General features: G+C 39.9%; 2 protein-coding genes across 3 annotated transcripts in view; one reads left to right on the top strand and one right to left on the bottom strand.

Annotated features, from left to right (window-relative positions):
* The first annotated feature begins 1239 nt into the window (after nt 1-1239).
* On the top strand, nt 1240-4338 carry LOC137137784 (carbohydrate sulfotransferase 12-like). Its single transcript, XM_067524438.1, has 5 exons — nt 1240-1450; nt 1746-1918; nt 2213-2356; nt 2433-2737; nt 2957-4338. The coding sequence occupies exons 1-5, from the start codon at nt 1249-1251 to the stop codon at nt 3195-3197; spliced, it is 1065 nt and encodes a 354-aa protein (XP_067380539.1). The 5' UTR covers nt 1240-1248; the 3' UTR covers nt 3198-4338.
* A 119-nt stretch (nt 4339-4457) lies between these two features.
* Nucleotides 4458-23562, bottom strand: part of sema4f (sema domain, immunoglobulin domain (Ig), transmembrane domain (TM) and short cytoplasmic domain, (semaphorin) 4F) — a 50297-nt gene continuing 31192 nt past the window's right edge. For both annotated transcript variants that reach the window (XM_067524435.1, XM_067524436.1), the window contains exons 2-15: nt 15667-15806; nt 14889-14948; nt 10883-10981; nt 10057-10168; nt 9784-9903; nt 9519-9673; nt 9260-9441; nt 8617-8758; nt 8299-8512; nt 8088-8197; nt 7830-7975; nt 7513-7568; nt 7157-7347; nt 4458-6109 (exon numbers count right to left, since the gene is read on the bottom strand). In XM_067524435.1, the coding sequence (XP_067380536.1) occupies nt 5390-6109; nt 7157-7347; nt 7513-7568; nt 7830-7975; nt 8088-8197; nt 8299-8512; nt 8617-8758; nt 9260-9441; nt 9519-9673; nt 9784-9903; nt 10057-10168; nt 10883-10981; nt 14889-14948; nt 15667-15806 (2447 nt within the window). In that variant the 3' untranslated portion in view covers nt 4458-5389. The remainder of the gene's footprint in view (nt 6110-7156; nt 7348-7512; nt 7569-7829; nt 7976-8087; nt 8198-8298; nt 8513-8616; nt 8759-9259; nt 9442-9518; nt 9674-9783; nt 9904-10056; nt 10169-10882; nt 10982-14888; nt 14949-15666; nt 15807-23562) is intronic.

Below are 23562 nucleotides of genomic sequence, written 5' to 3'. Positions count from 1 at the left end.
AACATGGGGATAATGTGGTTTTATTATCAATCTATGTGTTTGTGCTTTTGACGAATACCTCACAATTATGGAAGAGGTTGAATGATAAAGTGTGAAACTGGTAAACCACAGAAATATTTTTGAGCACGTTTTTATAATAAAAACTAATTTCTGGACTGTCAAAGATAGAATACAGGCTTATCTCAGTATGTCTTACATACCAGGAGAGAACACAGACATCTCCCAGTGATTTAATGTCAACAAAGTGTCATCTTATCTTGGAGTTCAGAACACAACCTTAACTCCATTGGAATGGAACTTTACTCTGCATCAGTCTAAAGACTCATAGACCGTTTGTTAATTTGTTGAAACGTCCAGCCCTCCAGTTCCTGCAAACAGAAGCCAAAAGAAGCAATAAAAGAACAAATTAAAATGAAAAATGGTTAAATAGCTTATTTGACACCAACTGAACTGTTTAATATTGTCAGGAATATGTCTCCCTCTGCTGGACACTGAAATCCAATGTACTTTACATTTGGTTTCTTACTATACATACTATACTGTATGTTCTCATGTGATTTAAATGTAGCATGAAAAATCCATTTCACAACGAGAAACAATTCAGTGACACTGTAAATATGTTCTTAAAAGGAAATGCATATCTCATTGTTTACTTTTCCCATTTTGCCACGACACTCAGTTATCCAGGTGGGGTCATTTGGAGGTTGAGTCACGTCAACAGGACTTGTTTCTTCTTAGTCTGAACCATTTCGATATTCAATAAAGTAGTTTCTTCAGTCTCTGACTGTTGAAGTTTTTCTTGAATTTTAGCATTGTACCTAATTTTATCACACACACAAGTGTGTGTGTGTCTCTTTAAGGAGAAGGTTTATTAATAAAAGTTTGGTTTCATTTCCTCATCCCCCACAGATGCCAAGGTCATTTAAATAAGGAACTGATTGTTTTTTTAGAATAGTCGCATTCTGGTTAGTAGCTAGTAACTGTAGTCCAGTAAAAGCATATTTGAAATGAAATGTAGAGAATTCACTGCATAAATAGCAGCACAAAGTGGAAATATTCAAGTAAAGCAGAATACAGTATATAAGTAAATTTACATAATTACATTTGGTTCTGTGATCTTTGTTGGATCACTAATAACAACATACAAGATAAAAGTCACCCAACCAGTCTTTTTCCAAATGTGCACATACACACTCACACGTCACAGAGTCAACAGTGGCTGCTGCTCCTCCTGTAAAGTAAAGAAAGATGCAAATAGCACTAAGACATGCTGAGGTTTCTCACAGAGAATCACGTCGGTTTCACATTATTTGTTTATTAGCGCTGACTGACACGTCGTATGTAGCCATGGCAAAATGCAAAGGATTCCAGCTGACTCTTGGATTTCTGGGATCAATATTTCTCATTACACTGTCCTTTTACCGACAAGACGTGCTACATGAAAAAGAAGGTGCGTGTGTTAACAACAGACGTGGATATTTTGACTAAATGTGTGTGTTGTTTGCATTCCATGCTATACTAACCCCACTAATTGCTTTTGGATCATCATGGCCATTGTTTGAACATAATGCAGTTGATTGCTTTAGCTTATTGGAGGTGTAAAAAAGTTCAATTTCATGATTTTTTTTTCCACCTCTATATGTTGTTTCCTTAAGAGAAAAGCCACCTAACCTAGGAATGAAGTTAGCTCAAATAATTTGAGAGAGTTACAACAACATGTAATCTTATGTTTGTTATCATTGCAGAAAAGGTGCGTCACCTGCAGAATCTGAGAAAGAAGCTGATTAAGGAAATGTGTGATGGTGACAAGGAGGCTTTTTCAGGAGGAAAGACCAGCTTAGATGACATGAAGGGAAAAGAGCTTGACAACTTCATTGTGGATGACGCTAACGCCATCATCTATTGTTACATTCCCAAGGTGACGTGTACACACAACACACATAATATGGACATACAGGACAGGACATTGTACAACTGTTTAAGAACAAGCTCGATTTAGTTTTTTACACCAAGGAACAAAATGATCTTACAGAGCAGGCCTGAATGTTTCTTACTTTATTGAAATGATTTGTTAAGTTCTTAGTTCCATTAAACATCATATTTGTGGAATGTAAACCTGTGAGCATTGTTAACATGTTAGCGTGCTGAGATAAGCATTTAGAGTTAAGAAAATGCACCGCTGAGTATACAAGATTACAAAGCTTATCTACAGGTGGCGTGTACCAATTGGAAAAGGGTTATGTTTGTCCTGCACTTCAACAAGCCCTATCTTGACCCCAGCTCTGTATCTGCCGAACTGGTCCACAACACAAAAAAGCTCGTTCTCCTGAGCAGCCTTCCAGAAGCAGAGATGAAGGTCAGTCTACACAGTTTCTGAATTGTGTTAAAGTGACAGAAGTGTTTTATGTCAATTATTATGTTTTTATTTACAGGCAAAGTTGAAGCACTACACAAAGTTTCTTTTTGTCCGGGACCCATTTGTCCGTCTTATCTCGGCCTATCGAAATAAATTCCAGGAGTACAACAAGTACTACTATGAAAACTTTGGTTTGGACATTCTGCGTCTCTATGGCAACGAGCTCTACCCACCAGAGACAGCAGAGGAAGCGTTTGCATCAGGCATATACCCTTCATTTCATAACTTTATTCAGTACCTGCTGGACCCCCAGACAGGACAGCAGCCCTTTGAACCCCACTGGAGGCAGATGCATCATTTGTGCCAACCCTGCCTTATAGAGTAAGGCAATTTTTCCATACTACAAATATAAAGTTTATGATCTCTGTATAACAGACATGACTAACTGGAAAACAAAATGCCCAATAGTTAAAAAAGCATCTGTAGAATGTGAAAAGAATCTTCGCTAAGTCTTTCACAAGCTCTAAATGAAATTAATTCATGTGTTCTATGTAACTAATAATTAAAGTGATTTCATCTGTGGCTTGTTTTCCTTCCAAGGTATGATTTTGTTGGCCATCAGGAGACCCTTCAGGAGGATGCTGAACAGCTGCTGAGGATCCTAAATCTGGAGAATGACATAAAGTTTCCTCCTTCCAATAAAAACATGACTAAACCTGGTTCTGTATTGGACTGGTTTAAACCAGTGCCCCTAGAGGACAGGAGGAAGCTGTACAAACTCTATGAGCAGGACTTCAGACTGTTTGGCTACAGAAAGCCAAGTAAATTGCTAGATGATTAGGATGTAGTTGTGATTTGAATAACTTGGTCCTCGATTTGAAGATTGACCTAAAAGACACAATAAATACATTGGAGCACATGAGTTACTTTAGGAGTTCAGAGTCAAATTGCTAAGGTGATGGAGGACAGCTACAGTACTATACGTTTTCGAACATAGTTTGCTTAAAGCAAAAAACAGAAAAAATTATTACTTCATACTGAGGTTTTTTTTTTTTTTTTTTTTTACTTTTGCATCTTTCAGGAGCCTAAACATGTTGGTACCTTTCTGAATAATCTTTATTAAAAAAAAAAAAGTCGGGTAACTTTTATTGAAATTTTCTTTGTTAGAAATAAGTTTAGTTAAAGCCTCTGGGAATCAGACTCATTAGAACAACATGGCAGCAGTGCAGTAATACAGTTAAGGTTCTTCAGTGAGGCTCATTTTAATTATTTATGGTTGACTGGTAAATTTTGTATGTTGTAATTTCATAATGACTAGAATTTGCTGGAGCGTGGTGGAGCAGCCATTGGGTCGGCTGGGCAGAGTATATCAGAATCATTTGTTTCATGCTACAGTACAGTACCACTTGCCTGATGGAAACATTGCACATTGTAGCTTTAATATTTTATTTTTATATAAATTATAAAATGGTGCAAAATTCATGAGTTGATTCATGCAGTGCTTGACACAAAAGTCATGGATCATGAGGATGAAGAGGAGTGGACACAACGTTGGAGGCTGGTTCCTGAAGTGTTTTTTCTAAACCGGACTGACTGGGGTCTGTCTGTATTATTGTTGTCTAATCTCTAGCTGTACAGGTGTGTGTTTTGACACAGTGAACCTAATTGACTAACTAGCTGTGATGATGATGATGGTGTTATAGGTATAACTGTAATTAATAACAGCATCTGTATATTTGTGTTGACCTTCACCACACATGCCAGGCTGAGATGAAGTGCAGTAGTTTTCTGTATGTATGCAAAATAAAGCAGGTCTAGTGTGGGATGGAAAGTTTGGATGCTATATGATTTTTGACCAGCATCTGGAAGCACTTCACTGTGATGGGGAGTGAGTGCTATCGGACAACAGTTGCCACCATTGGGATGATTTTGGCTGTAAACCATGAAGGAACAACATTATAGCTCAAAGAGATGTTAAAAAAAAGTTTTTTCTGCACATTCTCTGAGCAGCGAAGCTGGTAAGTTGTCTTCAAACTGTGAAATCCCTGAACTTTCTCACAACCTGTCTTTTACCAGACTATACACAAACAGTGATACCAGGTTAACAACAACTTTTTTAGGCTTTATTACAAAACAACATGAATAAAACAATACAGTTCTGTGGAAATTCCCTCACACAAATGAGGTGAATGTGGGTTTGTATTGACACGGTCCATTCTGTGGTGCTGAAATGAAGTTCACATCCTTTGAAAATTTTCTTCCCTTCAGTGTCAGTGAATGTGAACGGTGAGAGATCTGGCAGCTACAGTTTTACACACTGACATTAATCTGATACGTGACATGGAACCTATCTTGACCCCTGTGGCAGTGTAGGCAGGAACAGCCCCGTCATTGTCACTGCAGGCCATCTGCAGTAAGTTTAGGAGTCTGTAGTCTCTCACAGTGACATCTCTCTGTTTGAACGGTGCAGTCTATGGCTCAGCAGTCCTTTGGTGCCTTTGGACCCATACAGGTCTGGGATTTGAGTGGTGTGTCAGAGAGAGAAGTAGAAACAGAGACTGACAGACAGAGGTGCTGCACTTTTCTACTATTCCAATGTCATTGGGAGTCAAGAGAATGAAAGCAAACAACAGCAGAAGTTAAGCAGAATGACAATATGGCTTTCCCATGTCTACAAACGTAGACATTTCATCTTTGATTCTTTTTGAATAGCGTAATATCACACTCAGTTTTATGTCTACTGTAAACTTTAAGGGTCCTTGTATTTACATTTTTTATTTACATCTGACACATCTGTATAGCTGTGACTCTGGTCCTGAGTGAGTCACAATAAATACTCTCTCACAACACTGTAGTATCGTTTCTGTCGTACATACGTCATCACACTCCAACATGCTTAGATAGAATCATATATATTTCTCTCATATCTTTGTAGTCTCTCCTCATGCCACAGCTCCCATTCAAAGGCAGTGGCCATTTTGCATTATTCACTGTTTTAGGGATGCAAAATGGTGCAATTCAGTTGCCACCTTTTCATATGGAACTTTCTTCACACTTAGCAAGTGGTGCTGGTGATTTAAACATGGGGAAACTGGCGAGCTCATCTTCTAGTCCTTTTATCCCTCCCTCTAACCTGTCCCCCAGCCCCTCATCCACCTCGTCCCCGTCCCCTGCCCCCCTCTTTCCCCCCTCAGGCCTCGCCCTCTCCCCCGTCCTTCCATCCAGCATGTCTGCATCTAAAATTCCAGACACAAGTTTTATTCCACTGCTACTTGTGTTGCAGTTGGCATACAAATCATTCCTGTGGCCATTGCTCGGATTGTTGTGGATCAGGTTGCCACTGTAACTGTTACCATGGTGACTACCATTGCCCTGGTTACTGAGGAGGGTAGTTGTTGTGGTTGAGGGCGCCGTCCCATTTCGTTTTTCACTTAGCCGGAATGGCTCGGACAGCAAGCTGTCACTACTCGGGGACTGTGGTGTGGCTGAGGAGCCCAGCAAGTCTTGGCCCTTTCCTGAAGACAGTGAATTATCTGGGAGATGGTGACCCTGGCGGCCACTGTGCCGCTTGGTCATGAAGTACATAAAAAGTACACCGAATATCGCACCTCCAGAGAAGAAAAAGATGTAAAACGCCAGAACGTGGCGGCTTCCAGCTGTTGCCACTGTTCCTCTAGCGGTGGGATCATTGAGGGTCAGCTGGTAGGCTGCTCTGCGACAGTGGGTGGGATCTCTGATACCTGCTTCCACCTCCTGGATTAAAAGAAAAAAAGAGACCTGTTTGATCTAATTGAGTTGACAGTAATACTATATTAAACGACCTAAGAACTTACTAACTGACTGGTTTCTAGCCTTATAAATGAACCATGCATCATATGTTAAAATGCTATACATTTTTTCATCTATGTTTGTCTTATATATTATATAATAGCCTCATCCAAATGTGTTAAAGAAACTTGAAAATTTAAAAAATAGAACAAACAAATAGGCATATAAAAATAAAAACAAAGATCTGTGTTAGTATAGAGACTGCTTGTCCTAAAGCTCGTTATTCCCTGATAATACATAATCATTTTTTAGTTTATGTTTTTCTAAAGAATCTACATCTGCAAACATAACTAGTAACTACAGCTAAAAAGTAAAAAAAAAAAGAAGCAAATACTCCAATAGAGTAACTCCAAACTGAACCTCAATAAAAAATGTCTTAGTTGTTTACCACCTCTATTATCACATATCAAATATCAATGCAACTGAGGTGATTGTTTGACTTGCAATCATATGAATGCATCACTCTATTTTGTGTGAATCTAAACAGGAGAAACACTAGATAATGGTTGAATGGATGGATATCTTGTGGCCATGAGCTGCGTGTTCATTATAGCCTGAAAATAATGAAGTGAATTGTTTTTGCAACAGCACAAAGAATAAAAAGCTAGGAGTCAAGGTGACCTGAGATAAAGAAGGACAGGCTTGTTTTCTCATGGGAGCGGCTCAGGATGTGGCTAGGGAAGCCAAACACTAAATGAAGGTCGAGAGCAACCTTCATTTAGTTTTTGTGTGTGTGTGAGTGTGTGTGCTCAGCATAAATGTCTGTTAATGACTTCAATCCTTCGAGAGCTATTAAATAGTAGGAGTTTGAGTGTCTAAAATTTGCGTATTAGCAGGGTTTTCATTTAAAATGTTGTCCGTTAACAAACTAGTTGCCATGAAAATTGCCTGAATCACATCAGAACCTTTTATTAGGATAAAAAAAAAAATCTTTCTTCCTCCTCTAAATTTCTGTCTGTTTTGTCTTTGTACCTGGCATGTGCAGGTGTATAATCCCAGGTTATCCTCGGTCACAGTCACCTCCAAGTCAGAGTTGCGCTGCCTGGTGTGTCTGTGGGGAGGATACTCCCAGGTACAGGGCCTGGGAGACAGCTGAACGCATGGCAACAGGAGGCTTAGCCCGAGGTAGACTCTCAGCTCCCTGATGGTTGGGGAGCAGCGTCCTGCAGAAGAGAACATACAAACAGACAGCGGACAGTTGAATAAAACTTGGAAGTTAAATAATTTTTTTTTCTCATTGTAATCACACTTGAAAGGTTTGAAATCAATAAAGTCTTTTACAATTACATAGTAAGTGATTTCCAGGTATAAAAATGGAACACACTTACCATCCGGAATATTACACTTCCTCAAGGCATCGTCTACTGAATCACCTGGACCAGGCCTGGACACACACACAAACTGCAGTCATTCTTCTGTCTTTCATTTTCACGGACTTTCGACATATCTTAATAACATATCTCAAATAATAAAGTAGTTAACATATAGTTAACTATTAACATAGTGTAAAGTGATTAATACTGTATCACTATAGACTTTACTTTGGCATATTTATAGGAAATATAGCTCCATTTTGTAACTCTTGGCCTTTGATTTTCCTTCCTGGGAGTCTTCCAGTTCTGTGTGCTATTCTAGTAGTACTCACTTTGCTTCTGTGCTCTTGCAGGCTTCATCGCTCCACACACAGCCCAGTCCCCTGGCTCTGGCACACACCTCACAGTTGGGATACAGAGCACAGCCTTCAGCCTGGACACGAGCCAGAGACAAAGGGCTACCCACCACAACCTGGCCCTAGAAGAACACAAGGAATCGGTACAAAATCACCAAGCAATAAATCGGATCACTGCCAATGAAAATATCTATGACTTAGTGTGAAGCATGTGTATGGCTGCATTTGTTCTACCTTGTATAGTAAAATATTGTTAACCGGCTCCTGTGCACTGAACAGTGGAAACTCCTGCAGTAAGGTGGTGTTCTGGCCCACCACTTCTACTTGGTGAAGCTCCCCACGGTCTGCAGCACACACACACACACACACACACACATACGAAGATTAATGGACCACAGTAAATGTCATGTTTCTCATTTGTGATCTGTCCTTCTTCTCTGCTCACCCGTTCCAAGGTGCAGCACTACTCCTTTTGGCTCCACTCCGTTGCCTCTCTGGTTTACAGCCAGTTTGGTATATTTGATTCCCTTGCGGACCATCAGAGGTGCAGCAGTAACGCTGTTCTCCATCAGAGGGTGGTCTCTCACAAATGTCAGAACCTTGTCTGGAAGTTTTAGGGAGGACTCAAATCCCTCAGCCTTTAACTCAGTGTTCAAACACTACCAAATGGTGGAGGGAAGAAAAGTTATGTCTGAGTCATATATGGTAAAATAGCAAGGCCATCCTGTACCTTATAGTGATAAAGAGACATGTGGTTTAGTACCTGGCCAGGTCTTGGTGTGGGGACAGGGTCAGGATTGATCCAGTTCTCGCAGTTTTTCTTCAGCTCTTTAAAAGGACCATCCATCACTTTGCTGATGTCAGACAGACTGAAAACACACACTGCTGAGGACTCTTCACGCTCCCTACAGAGAAAAGAGAGATGAAGGAAAAAGTCATATGGAATGTTTCTCTGAGCAAGACACTGAACCCCTAGCAGCCCATTCCCATCCCCAGCTGTACAACAAACTTCTACCAAGCCCGGTAGAAATTGGGGAGGGTTGCGTCAGGAAGGGCATCCGGCGTAAAAACTGCCAAATCAACATGTGGAGAATGATCTGCTGTGACGACCCTGAACTCACGTGATAAGCCGAAAGGAAAACATAAAAAAAAAAAAATACATAAATACATTTCAGGAGATGTTTAATAATAAAGTTAAGATGACTGAAAGTAAGTGGACTTTCTGTGTATTTTTTACACAAGTCAGATGAGATGATTAATGTTAATTTCAGTTTTTAAAAATGTGAAACAAGAGCCAGGACAAAATTAGCTTAGCTTAGTATAAAAAAGAAGAAAAGCCTAGAAAGCATGAGGACTGTATTGCAACCTCGGCTTAGCACTCCATCCTGGTTTGTTCCTCAGCTTACCACTGGGAGGTGAAGAGTCCATAGAAGTGTGTGCTGCTGGGGTCTCCTTGTGTGTGTTCCACGGTGAACACATCAGTCAGGACGTTGTAGCGCTGACCACTGGGTTTGTCTTCACAGACCAGTTGGGCCTTGAGGAACGTGGTCCAACGTCGCTGCAGAGTCTTCATCCCTCCCACATCAGACTAAAGGGATGGAGGACGAAACATCAGCACAATGGAAATTTTAAGAACCAACCAGTCAGTCAAGATGCTGGGTTTACCTTGCAGACTCGTGCCACCCTGGGAACTTTGACTTTGGTGTAGAGGTCGTACTCTTTGGCCACTTCAGTAAAGAAGAAGTAGATCTTGGCATCGTCTCCAGTTGGGTTGTTATCTGCGGACTGCTCTATGAAGGCTGAGCTCACAAACTCTGGGTCTAAAAAAAAGCACACTTTACTTATTTCTGAGGGAAAGTGTGAGTGAGTTTGTGTTGAAGTGAAAACATGTGTGCATATGGGTTCAGGACATGGGATGTGTAGGTCTCACCATTAAGCCAGTTGATAGATCGTTCAGTTCGTATGCGGTCCTGCTCAGGGCCTGTTGCCCGGGAGATGTCAAACAGTGTTCCCAGGAAGTTACTGGTGGCTGCTGTGTACAGGACACCACCTAAATACAAGAAGCAGCAAAAACAAAGGAAACAGAGATAAGAAATGTTTATTTAACTGCATTAACAAGCTTAAAATAAAACTTTTAATTAGGCTGACAAACTGATCAACCGACCAACCAATCATTCACCAAATCACTCATCATGGTGTTTACCTGCCATAACAGCAGTGTAATGCTGACTTGGCTCAAAGGGACACTTGCCCTTCCCTGTCTCCATCTTCACCCCTCCATCCTCAGCCTTCTCCAGGGTGAAGGAGGTGAGGTTCTGCAGGACAAAAAAAAAAAAAAAAACTGAGGCAAAGCTTGGAGCCACAAAAACAACACTGACCTTCTTGATAGTCTTGATCTTGATAATAGTAATTATGCAGATTATTCATATTTACATGTATTAAAGAGAAAACTTATCTATTTTTTTTTTAAATATTGGCTTTTTTGGTTTGTCATGTTTCTCAAAATGACATTATAAGTGACTCTAATTATGCTCTTTAGTGCTCAAAGTACCTGATGGAAAATGTCACCTCCACAAATCATCTAAAAGCTTTTAAAGATGGGCACCAAACAGTTTTCAAGTAATTACTGAAGAAAAGTGTGTGAATGAGGTTTAAAGAAGAACCCAAGTTTAAATGTGAATAAATGCATGGCAGTGGGAGGATAATAGCCTGTGTTTGTGTGTGAATAAGTTAGTGAGTGTGTGTGTGTGTGTGTGTGTGTATGTGTATGTGTGTGTTTGCCCTTCTGCCTGTCACTTTGATAAAAGGCCCTGGGTGTGAATGTGTGGGAACTTGTCAGAGAGATGCATTTGCAACTTTTAATGCATATATATCAGGTACAAACACACACATCTACACTTGTAAGTGGGACACACACCAAATTCAAACAATAATGTGGAACATCTGTGTATGTAAGTGTTTATGTGTGTAATCATAACATCTTAAGGCAATAGTGTTCCGCTCAAAAATAAAAATTCCCACAAACTAACCAGGAAGGCACACTGGGGGTCAAAGGCGTAGGTGCCACACACGTAAATGCGTCCATCTCCAAGAAACTCCAGCAGGCGGATGTAGTTGTGGCAGTCCACCTGTAGGGGGATACAAACAACAAGAAATAAAGCTAAGAGTTGTTCACGTCCTAGTTTACCCTTCGAAATTAAAACAAAGCTTTATATTAAATGTTTATATGTCTAATTTATTTCATTTTGCATCAGACCATCAATAGTATTTACCAGTTTTGGAGTCTAAAGCACTTGATGTAAAAGACAACTTAATGAATAAGACATAACTATATTAATTATAGAAAACATTTTCTAATACTCAACTAAATATAATGTAAAATGTATAGCTTATATATGTAATGTATTATACTGTACAATTATACATACAAACGAATTCACATAATTTTAATAACTATGATGATAATGATGTAAACTTTTTAAATCTTTTTAAATATATATTTTGTTTTTAAGAAACTTCATGTTATGTTTGACCATTTGTGAGTAACAAGTAAAAATATTTAGTGTGGCATATCATTAATGATTACTTAAGGAATTTTAAAACTCAAATCTGTTTTTTTTTTACACATATGAAGCACAGTAAGGAGTAAGAGAAACACTGGAGTGAATTTTGAACAGCTACAGTGGTAGCAATTCTTTAAATTTGAGACCCCCACTGCTCACAGAGAAGCTTGAGACCCCCACTGTGACCAGCAAAAAGCGCCCGGATTATCTCTCTAACACAGACACACACACTCACACACACACACACAAACACACACTATAGATGATGCAAGTGTTTAACCTGATTCTCTCATACAAACACGTTATGGAATAACACCTCTATCACTCCTCCCCATTATAAAACCATGAGGCATTCAATTCTTAGAAAATATGTGCGTGTGTGTGTGTGTGTGTGTGTGTGCGTGCCATCCTGGCTGAGGTCTAGGCTTGAGTCACCTCCTCCCCTGGGACCTGATGCTCTCCAATGCCCAGATCATGTCACCCAAATCAGCCCTCACCCTCACCCTCACCCTCACCCTCACCCTCACCCTCACCCCCACCACCAACACTCTGGTACAGCTCCACGTGAGATGAACACAGAGCCAGAGAGAGAGGAAGCAGGCTCAAGCTGGCAACAATGGGATCAGCTTGGGATTAGCTGTTTTATTGGCCTAAATGAACTCCATTCATTCTAATAAGCTCCATTCACAATATGGCATGGGATGGATCGAATAGCTTCATTCTGTTTGATTCAATTCTATTCAATTCTGTTCTCAGTTATAATGGGGTGTAATTATTTTTTATGTTAAAAGCTTCCGTAGCTCCAGTTCACACAGTGGGAATGAAAGACCTTTGCACCAAAACATCTACGAGTTTTTGTGCTAGCTGTGTCTTCCTGAGAGTAATTATGAAATAATTACAAAGAATTAAAAATGTGTGCATTTGTGTGGGGACCCAGCAGAATTTACTTCTCTTCACCTCATGCTTTACTCTGAACCTTTATTCTTTCTTCTGCCAACTTTCTTTTGCAAATCCCACTTTCTTCCAACATATTTAGGTTTGTGACACTGCATTATATCTGTGTTTAAAGCTGCACCGATTCTTAGATTAAAAGTTAGTGTGTAATGTGAAAGGGGTAACTGCAGTTCCCATTAGCTCTGCTTTTAGTGTTTTAGCATCTTTGCTGCCTACAGCTTTACTGTTTTGGTTCGTTTTTATCGCTCTGATCAACATCAGTTCCGACCACAGCAAACAGTTGTCTTTCAGCAACACTGTACCTCACCGTACCACCGTACCTCACCCGCCTTCCACCAAACAACAGACAACGTGGCAAAGAAGCAGATACAGTATGTTATTTAGGAGAGGGTGTAGACGAAAGCAGAGATAAGAGGATATAAATATGTCTCGTGTCTACAGCTTGTTGCACATACCTGGGGTAAGCACAAAATAAATACATTAATTAATGCATAACTGCTGTTTAATGCAACCTTATTTTTGTAAAAATATATTTTTATATATAAAGATTTTGAGTCCTACTTCTAACGAATCAGAGAAGGTCCGTTGTTTTATATTTCACTAATATCTGTGAGGCAGAGCGGAGCGGAGCAGAGAGAGGCAGGGCTGGGCCTAATTTCCGCAAGCTGCCCATTGCAGGTATGAAAAAATTGAAAGTAAAAGCTTTAGGTTAAACACACTCTTCTTGTTCATGATGTTTTTATACAGGCAAGTCTACTTCTTGGTGAAGTTTTTTGAAGGCAGAGGGATATGATTTAATTTATTATGACCAATTTATCATAACATCATGGTGATAGCGGTGAATCATTGCCCAGCCCTGGTAACTTGCCCTGATTTCCGTCAGAGTCTGTAGTCTCATGTTTTACTGTCTCAACTTCAAGGTAGTTTCCTGTTGAGTCTGTTGTCTTGTCTCTATAATATATCTCCAGTTCATATCTCTCTCTCTCTCTCTCTTTCTCTCCCTCTCTCATAACAATGGTTCTCATCCTTCCTCACTCATCACTAACTATCTGTCTTCTTCAACCTGCCTCCTTCCCACTCTCCCCTCCTTCTTCATAATCCTTCTGACTCACATGTAATCTTATAATCAATGTTTTCTCAGAAACAAAATAAACTATTGCCTTTCCTGCCTTTATCACTCTTTCACCTTGCTCCCCCTTGCAGTGGAAAGGTTCAAACTGCCTTCATGACTATTGTATAAAGTAGGTCAAAACCAATTGTGCTTTCCTGACCTTCTATTGGCTCTGTTTAGCTTTTGATTTGATCTTATTTTTCTGGACTGAAGGTATTTTGAGCATAATCAGATCATGAGAGTGATTCCAGACCCTGCATTTAGTCCCTGGAGCTCTGTTTCAACCTGGTATTATCCAGTACCCACTGTCAAACACAATGAATGAGTAAGACACCTTCATTGATTTTGTACTTGCTTCTTATGGTTCTAGTTTGGGTAGTAAATGAACATAAATGCCATTAAACTTCCCATTGACTTCCCTATGTCAAAATATCTCTCTACTTCTAGCTGAAAAAGGCCTCCAGATGATATCACTTGGAGGATGCTTCATGTTATCTTGTTGCTCACACTATGGAGTTTGTAATCATGGTCAACCTGCTTTTCAAGAGTTCCCCAGATGACATCACCTGAACCCCTAATGATAAAAAAACTTCTCTGAGTGATTTTTTTCAGATAGAATTGGAGACATATTTTAATATAGTGAAGTCAACGGGAAGTTTAAAAGCATTTATGTTCCTTTTCACCCTAAACTAAATCCATAGAAAGCAAGTTGAAATTTGGTTAAATCGATCTTTAACAGATGCAGCTGGAGATCACTGACTCAATGGTACCTAGAGTTAGTTTACAGTAAGCAGCTTGGTTGACGTCCTGGTTGAGTGTACAGTATGCTCTATTTAAGCACTTTCACTTCATAGCCTGTTAGTGGACATCTGTGACTTCACATACTGTACAGCCTCGGTCTGTAAACATACACACAAAGATACATGGACAGACATGTACACACACACACACACACACACACGATGTCTTGGCATTAGTCCCAGAACTTCCTGTTCAATGCACGACAGCATGGGGTTTTGACACAAACACATGCACACACAGACACACACACTGGAGCAGGAAATATAGACCCGTGAAAACATTTAACATACGTGATGCAACTTAAATCAAATGAACTCTATTTCAAATAAGATGGGTTGGAACTTGACAAGGTTTTATTCCCCCCCCCCCCCCCCCCCCCTCCCGTCTATTATAAGTACTGTATAGAAACACTGCTACTCTTCCGATACTGTGAGTCATTATAAATCTTTTCGCTCTACAGGGGGCATTAATTGGTGTTGGCTGTGTGCTTCTTACAGCTATACAAACGAATAAAGTACTAATGTGTTTGCTGCAATCACAACCATTTATAGTATAATAAACACACTCTCAGTTGAGACCACACACACATGCACACGTAGCTCTCACCTCCGTCTTTCCCTTTGCCACACACGACTGTCTCTTATCCTTTGGCACGTCCCAGGTAATCTGAGCAGAAGAAAACAGGCAGGAGCATAAGTGACGATTACAGCATTAGGTTCATATTCTTTGTGTCTTCAGCACATTAGTCAGTATTCCATTTATTGGGCATATAGGCAGGAAAATCACAGGTCTTACTAATAACATTAGTAGTAGTAAGCTAAAGCTGCTAAATGGAAATCAGCCATTAGTAATGTGATTATTTACACCTGTTTTGCTGACTAGTACTGTATGTGTCAAAATGTCTTCTGTGTCAAATGCATTTACAGATAATGAATAAACCTCACAAGACAGCTCAAATCAGTCAAACTGATTTCCTGACTTTCCAAACATCATTTAGCATTTTGAAGTCAATCCAGCCCAAAATTTCCAGAAAATAAGTGAACAACAATCATTTCCATCTCTACAATTATGCAAATATTAGAAAATCAGCACAGTGAAATAAACAGTTCCTCAGGCTAATTCTCCAATCAGGCTTTAAAGCTCTGCGGCGAATGAAGGTGTAATTAAAAGATATAAAGATGATTAAAAGAGCCCTACGAACAAATCAATGAGAGCTCACAGTATTTCGGAGGAGCTCCATAAATTAAAAAAATATATATATTTGTACAGTTATCCATGACATTCTTAATGTGAAAGACTGTCTGATGCCCACTCAAGTTTGTTGAATGCGGATTTTTCTTTCTCTCAGTCTAAAACACACAAACAAAACAAATAGACTTTTTACCTTATGTGGCGGTTTGGTCAGTTCATTCGTGTCCACGGACAACAAGGCATCCCTGGCACCCAGGAACAGTATGCCAGACGAGCGGTCCAGTAGGAAAGTGCTGAAGTTGGACACACCCCCAAAAGTGTCCGGAGTCAGAACTGTGGACCAGAAAGAAGACGAGAGAGCAGTGAGTTTTCAAAAGCCTTAGAAGATGAGGATGCAACACGGATTCTAAAAAGATTCGCTCGGTGAGCTGGAAGGAACTGAAGTTGACAGGAAACTGTGGGGACGAGATCCAAAAAAAGAAAGCAGAAAAATCTTTTTACTGCCTCCTTCAGCCATGTAAATATGTGAACAAACAGTTGACAGGGTACGACATATCAAAAACCATATTCCCAGTAAGAGTTTTAAAGAGATACAGAGTTGATGGATGAAGAGGGGGTAGTGAGATGAGAGTCACCCTAGTTTTACCCTGTCCTCGCACACAATCAGGGCTACTGATTAACTCCTTTAATCCCACTGAGAATCTCTTTATCTTTGTTTTTTCACACCTTCTTTTTGCATCATATAAACAGAAAAATGCATTTCCCCTAGTATAAATATTCTTTCTCACATATTAATTCATGCCAAATGCACTGTCGGGGAGAAACACCATAAGCTAAATTATTATAATAAATAATTCATAATACTTCTACATAATACATTATGTGTAATCTGAGCTATACTTGTCTCTGTAATCACAAATCTATCACATCAGCTAGTGTTTGAACTGTGCCCCTGCTTTTAATGCTCTCTGAGTCACTCTACTGAGAGACAAAACAAATAAGTGTGAATGTCTGTGTGTGTGTGTATGTGTTGGTGTGTGTTCATGAGTTTGTATGTGTGTGAAGCATTTAGAAGGTTTTTTCTGAAGTCCTACAACAATGACCTTTATAATATTCCATGACAAAAGCCAGCCACATTTACAAAGAGAACAGAAAGTCCACAGACTCTCAGTATCAATTAACGCGAAACCAGTGATTGCTTTCTAAACCGCACAAAAACACCCAATCCAGCACTTGCAATGTCAGTACAGACAATAAAGTAAGAAGTAATTTTGAAAGAGCATGTTAGCAATATGGGCTGCACAGTGATGGAGGGGTTAGTGCTACCGCATCGCAGCTAGAAGGTTGTGGCACCCCAGCCAGCCGTGGTCTTTCTATGGAGCGTTTGCATGTTCTCCCCATGCTTGCGTGTGTTTCCTCCAGGTACTCCAGTTTCCTCCCACAATCCAAAGACACGCATTTTAGGTTAATTGGCCGCTAGGTATGAATGTGAGTATGAATGGTTGTCTGTCTGTGTTGGCCGTGAGATAGCCTGGTGACCAGTCCAGGGTGTAGCCCGCCTGCCATTTCTAAATCACTGAGGTTCCATGACTATTTTTCTTTGGTTTTATTTTGTTGTCTTCACCTGCTGCAGCTGCCATTACCCCAGCTTGTTCAATGGCAACGCTCACACACATGCAGTCATCTGCAAGGAAACACTGACACCTGACCTTACTGTAATATCTCCAGAGAACTGCTGTTGCATAGCCTCTATTTAAGATATTTTAATTATTATCTCTAAGAAGCCTCATCACAGCATACTACTATATACACACAAACTCACCACTCAACTGCTCACACGCACGTCTACTTAACATGCAGACATCAAACATACTAATAACCCTTATGGGAAGACACACAGCATTCCATTCCATAATGGACCACATTCTGTTACTTACAATAAGGGAGATTATAAAGCAGGATATAAGAGGAGAGGACACTGTGTTACACCGCAGGCAGACGTGAGGAGTTGACAATGTGACAATTTAACAGGGGAGTAATTTTAACAGGAAGCAGACGTTAATTATAAGTACAAACAAGGTGAAAATAATATTTCCAACATTTATTTATTTAACTACATCAAGAGAATTTGGGAAAGGAAGACAGCCGAATAATAATTACTGTTAGCACTTGATACCTTACACAAATGAAATCTGTGGAGGAAAATCCTTTGAGGACCACAAATGGAATTTGGAGGAACATGACCCCCAATTTAAACTATCGTCTAAATGATTTAAACTCCTATAATTGTCCTCTGTTCCTGTAGAGGCAGATGGGACTCACAGGACCATGTCAGGATATTTTGATAGATGGCCCCCTGCACTGACATGGTTTTCCACTTAGAGGCTGTCTGGGTTCTCTAAAATGAAAAAATAAAAAGGTCCCAACACGTTGACATCTGCCTGTAACTGAATCACACACATTTTCTCTCCTCTTGCCTCCATCCAAACTCCCTCATCTAGCCAGTCTGCTTCTCTTAACATTTCACATGAATGTCATTGCTCATTCACTAAGGAGCCATCTGCTCCACTAAATGCCTCCAGGCAGTCAAATAGCGGGCCGGGCCACCATTTGCTCAGAGAGGGCTTCCACTTCCTGAAAATCAGCCAATGCGAGGAGGGGGATCTTAGTCTGTTACAGCAGACGCATAAGACAGACAGAAGTAGACACACAGACACAGCTGCTACTTTAATGAGTGTATGCATGAAGTATCTATGCGTTTCTGTTTATTAAAAGTTGTTTAGTATTCTTCTTCCACTTTTACACTGCAAAGCTATTAAAATAAACATGTTCCTCCTCAATCTGTCGATCAAAACTGACTTCAAATGAAAGATGAGAAGGGAGGCAATACAACATCTCATCCCCTCTGTCTTCTCTTCTTACTTCTGTCTTTTTTGTGAATTCTTTTTATGTGCTTTGTCACATCCGTCTGTTCATCACCCTCCAGCATCACTTCTTCAAACTCACTTTACAGCCTATTTCCTCGTGCTGGACCAATATACACACACAGACAGCAAAGCAGACGTGACTGTTAGTGACACAGGCCAAAGGCAAGGTCTGAAGAGATGTCCTTGTGAACTGGTCTTCATTGGCTGTGTAGGACATGACAACGCGCACACACACACCCACACACATATGTGTACACACAAGTGCCCACAGTGACACCACCTGCTGTGCACTCTAATGCAGGGAGGTGATTCCTAGAGCTATATCATCTGCCCACTTCACACACACACACAACTGTGCGTAAACCTCTAACCACACACATCCAAGCAAAAAAAAAAAAGTCCTGTCAGGTTGCTCAGATGAAAATTGAAGATGTATTTCCTTGTTTTCCATATTTTTTATGTCTTTTATCTCCACAATGACACCTATAACTCTTTGTTAAAAGGGCTTTGTGAATACATTTGAGTTGACATGTGTCAAACAGGAAGAGAGGATACTCTGCAGGTTGGGTAAATGCCACCTCTCACCATGTATCAAATATCATCCTCTGCTTGGGTGTCTGTTTATGTGCACCGGTGTGATGTGTGTGCGTGCAGATGTGCCTATCTGATGGGGACTTCATTAAAAGGATACATGTTCCAACAAAGATCAGCAGGCCGTGTTTTTTTAATCCTTATGTTGGATTTGTGTGTACGTTTGTGTGTGTATTATTGATCCCCGTCAATTTTAAATGGTGCAGTGAGAGTGAACCAAAACTGTACATTTGTGAACCAGAAAAACAAAAACATGAGCTGATAAAACTTTAAAATTCAGGAGATCATTTTTTTACCATCATCACTAGAAGCGACATCTTTCACACTGAAGAAACTTATCAAAGATTAATGTTAAAATATTGACTAAACCTTCCATAACCCTACTCACTGAAGTGTTTTCTATATGCTGTGACATTACATGGATGTAACTGGGACATTCCAAAATTTACCAGGAAGTGGGGATCTGTACACTAAAAATAAGGTGTCTGGAATACCTGGCAACCTTACAGGTGCTGAAATAAAAATCACACCAGGGTATAATTTTAAAAAGCAGCTGGTGAAAGTATAAATGAATAAGTATGTCTAAAATACAAAATCCTCTTCCCTGCTATGAATCATTCATTCATTATACATTAAACATGACTGAAAGGCAGCCAGGGAGAGAGAGCAACAGAGTCTGTCGTGTGTGTGTGTGTGTGTGCGCGCGGGTGCGTGTGTTTGTGTGCGTGCATGCATGTGTGTATGTGTGGCTATGTGTGTGTGTAGCATGTCCATTAAGGGTTTAATAAACTGGCTTCTGCTCTGGGGGGACCAACTCTGGTCTCTGACTGCAGGGCATTGAGGGACTGGACCAACCAGGAAGTGATAAATTATACACCTCCTTCCTTCATCTGTCAATCAAAACCAACGGGACGGAGAGAAGAGATGCAGGGAAGAGCACACATGCTCCTGTCCCCAAAGTCTCTTAAGGCACACACACACACACACACACACACACACACACACACACACACACACACACACACACACACACACACTATCCCTATGGAGAGCCAGGACACAGCTGCATGAGCCACAGAGCCCCACAATCTGCAGAAACACACATTCATAGAGCTATCAATGCCATTTTCCAGCTGCGGTTTCCTCTGAATTGTTCAGCAGCATTTGGGGGCAGACACACTCCACAGGTTGGAGTAAAATATATCAGCTTTTGGCAGATTGTCCCATTAGATAGCGTTCCCATTAGCTGCCTCCCCTGCTCCGTGCTAACACTTCAGCATGTATTATGATGAGTGAGAGCAGACAACTAGCATCATCCAGAGTGAGGCATCCCTCCAGTCATTAATACACAGCTTTAAGAGTCACTGTGGTTTTTAAAAAGCACATATTTTCCCCTGTGCAGGTATTTTTAGCTTCATGCTGGCACTCATTATCATATTTCATATAGATTCTACTGTCACTCTCACATAAAACAAGGCTCAACATCAGCTTTTTAAAAAAAATCTTCTTGTTTCAATGATAGAAACTTGTCTACAACATGACTGCACACTTCCATTGTTTAAGTGTAGGGTCTGATAATGGCTGAATCATCCCCGTTTAACACCAGAACATCTTTTTTTGACTTTACACAGTGTGAACAAAGCAAAGCATTGTAAGACTTGAGGCAATGACAATTATTGTATTGTTGAGGTCATGCCAGAAAAAGTGTCAGCGACATAATAAATCAGTTTTAAAGTCTTCTGCTGTTGTTGTCTTTTCTTCATTTTGTATGTCAATATCTAGTTACAGTAAAACCGAGAATTTCCGAGGCTCTATAAGGCTAAATAAAAGCCCAACTTAGGAAATGATAACGACCCCCACTGCCTATATTTTGATTATGTTGCACAGAAATGCAATCTATTATACACTGTAGTTTCATTTGACCATAATTTAAAACAGCAAAAATACAGTGTCTGACCCAGCATCCAGACAAATGACTAGTATGTCATTTGTCTGAACTTTTGTGGGTGTTTGCAATGTTTGGTTAACCCGATTTTATTTTTCCCAAGTGGTTCATTGTCTTTGCATGATTGATGACAGAAGTCAACTATTCAGGCATATCCTGTTTCGAGAGTGTGTCAGAATAAGTGAGAAAGTGTGTGTGTGTGTGTGTGTGGGGGGGGGGGCAGTTCATTAAAAGATGTTTCAGAATGGGAATAGAAAAAAAAATAGCTATAACAAGACTGGCAGGCATCTGTTGTTTAGATGAAATCTCCCTCTAGACTACATATTCTTCTTGGATTGACAGAACATCAAGTGGTCTAATTTAATGTATGTCTTTCTGAAATTCAGAGAGAACGAAAGAAAAAAGAGACAATCCTTCTCTTGTAGTGGTCACAGTCAATTTAAGCCTTTATTAACTCAATAAGTGGGCCGTCAAAGCATCAAAGATGTGTAGTTGTTAGATCTAAACAGTCATCGTGTAGCTTCTGTATGGTCACACTTGAGGATGAAAATGGTTCATGCCTCTGAAGTGTTTGCAGCTGTGGTTTGCTTAGTAACCACGCAAGAGGCAAACAGCAGACTGGATGTATGAGACAGCATGTAGCATAAGTTATACTGTCTGAAAGATGGATCATGTCTCAATAGGATCAAAACATGAATGCAACAACATCACCAAATATAAGACAAACCCACTATAAAGACCAGTATCTTAGCCACCTTAACTCACTCAGACACAGACAAAATATTAACTGTCTAGATATATTAGAGGGACAGCCAGGCTCTGTCTGCGTGTCTGCAAATTTCATCATGTCAAATGCAATAGTTTGTAAGACCTTTTATGGTAACATAATGCTAAAACCAATTTTGAATCTGAAATGAAAAACCAGTTTGTCTTATAAGTGCAAATTGTTGGTGTGTGCATGTGCTGATTTCTCACTGGAAAAACAGTACACTGAGAGACCGCAGAATCTTTAGGAGCTTTAAAAGTGAATTAAGGATTTAAGGGTTATGTTTAACAACAGTGCATGTGGCTTTTAATTGAGATCACATTGGAAACATTTTAGGGCTGTTTCAGGATGTGTACACTACAGATACTGGAAAGATTTTTGGTTTATGTGAAAACTACAAGGCAACAGCAGCTATCATACAATGTTCTTTGTGATACCACTTGCAAATATTTGTGAACTATTGATCATCAATAAGCAAAAGCTTTGTTAATTGATAACAAGCATTAAATAATAATAGCACATTGCAAAAATGCAATTGTTGCTAAAATGTTAAGACAAACAAGCCAAAAGCCATGTTGAGGAGGATGAAGACTAACCAAAATCGTTTTACACAATATGTGATGAATTGTATTTATTGAAGGCTTGACACTCATCTATAAAGCTTCAATAATTGAGTTATTATAGATCATCTTTAGCTGTGTTTGGAGGGTAATAATTTGCTAGACAAAAGTTGTCTCCTAGTTCACTGAAATGTATGTGAGTACACTGGACATTCTGCCTCAGAACTGCAAGTTTAAAGCTGAATGTGTGCATATTGACCCATGATGAAGTAACAAAAGGAAAAAGCACAGGGGGCGTTAAGCTTTAATAAAGCCATTAGTTGCAACTCATTTGCCCTTTATAAAGGAGTGTCTTATTAGTGGTAAACACTTTTGAATACATATCTTGGGGTCCTCCTCTCCACTCAGAGGTAAAGAAATGTGAAATGACCCTGACACACAACACTGCACTCTGATTTGGTTCTGCTTCACTGTACACACACACGCAGACAAAGTTTAAATTCCTGGGGGAACAGGAGGATTAAAAAATAAGGTTGAGAGAAAAAATATTGAAAAAGATGTGGGAGGTAGAGGCAGAAATCATCAGAAGGTAAATGATACAAGGACACATAGAGGGGGAGAAGTATCGACGAAAAGTAGGGTTGTTAAGGAGAAGGAGGAGGTCCAAGGTCACTTAATGCTCTGCTATTTTTTTTTTAATTACTACTATTTTCTTTCCTCTTTGGGTGTGTTGTGTGTGTTTTTTTGCTGGATTTTAGACAAATAACAGCAGTAATAGAGAGAATGAAAAACAAATTCCTTCGTGTGAATCCACAGTGCTATACCTTCAATTCTTTCACCCTCTTCTCCCAGTTTCCAACCTCCCACTACCTCTTCGCACATCCCCATTTTCTCTCCCACCCCCAACCTCTCTCTCTATCTTCTTCTCTCTGGCGCTGGGTGATAAGCAGTAGCACTACTAATCAGGCTTGCCCTAAATTCGTCCATGCCCTGCAGGATTAGCATGTGCATGTAGGAATGTGTGTGTGTGTGTGTGTGTGTGTGTGTGTGTGTGTGTGTGTGTGTGTGTGTATTGGTTTAGAAAGCTGGGTGCCTTGAGCATTCACCAGTCTTCACAGGAGCTGTGTGTACATAAACCCCAATATGTGTATGAGAGTTAACGTATGAATGAGTTGACACAATCCTGTTATTTTTATCATACAGTCAGACTGTACTGATAGATATAATAAAGTCCTCTCATCGCATAATATGAAAATCTCATATTTCAGGATAGTTTTTCAACTCAGTCATTAATAATTTA

The sequence above is a fragment of the Channa argus genome, chromosome 12 (assembly GCF_033026475.1).
Source record: "Channa argus isolate prfri chromosome 12, Channa argus male v1.0, whole genome shotgun sequence".
Lineage (NCBI taxonomy): Eukaryota > Metazoa > Chordata > Actinopteri > Anabantiformes > Channidae > Channa > Channa argus.
The sequence above is the reverse complement of the archived record's forward strand: the minus strand, read 5'-3'. Positions and strand labels throughout refer to the sequence as shown.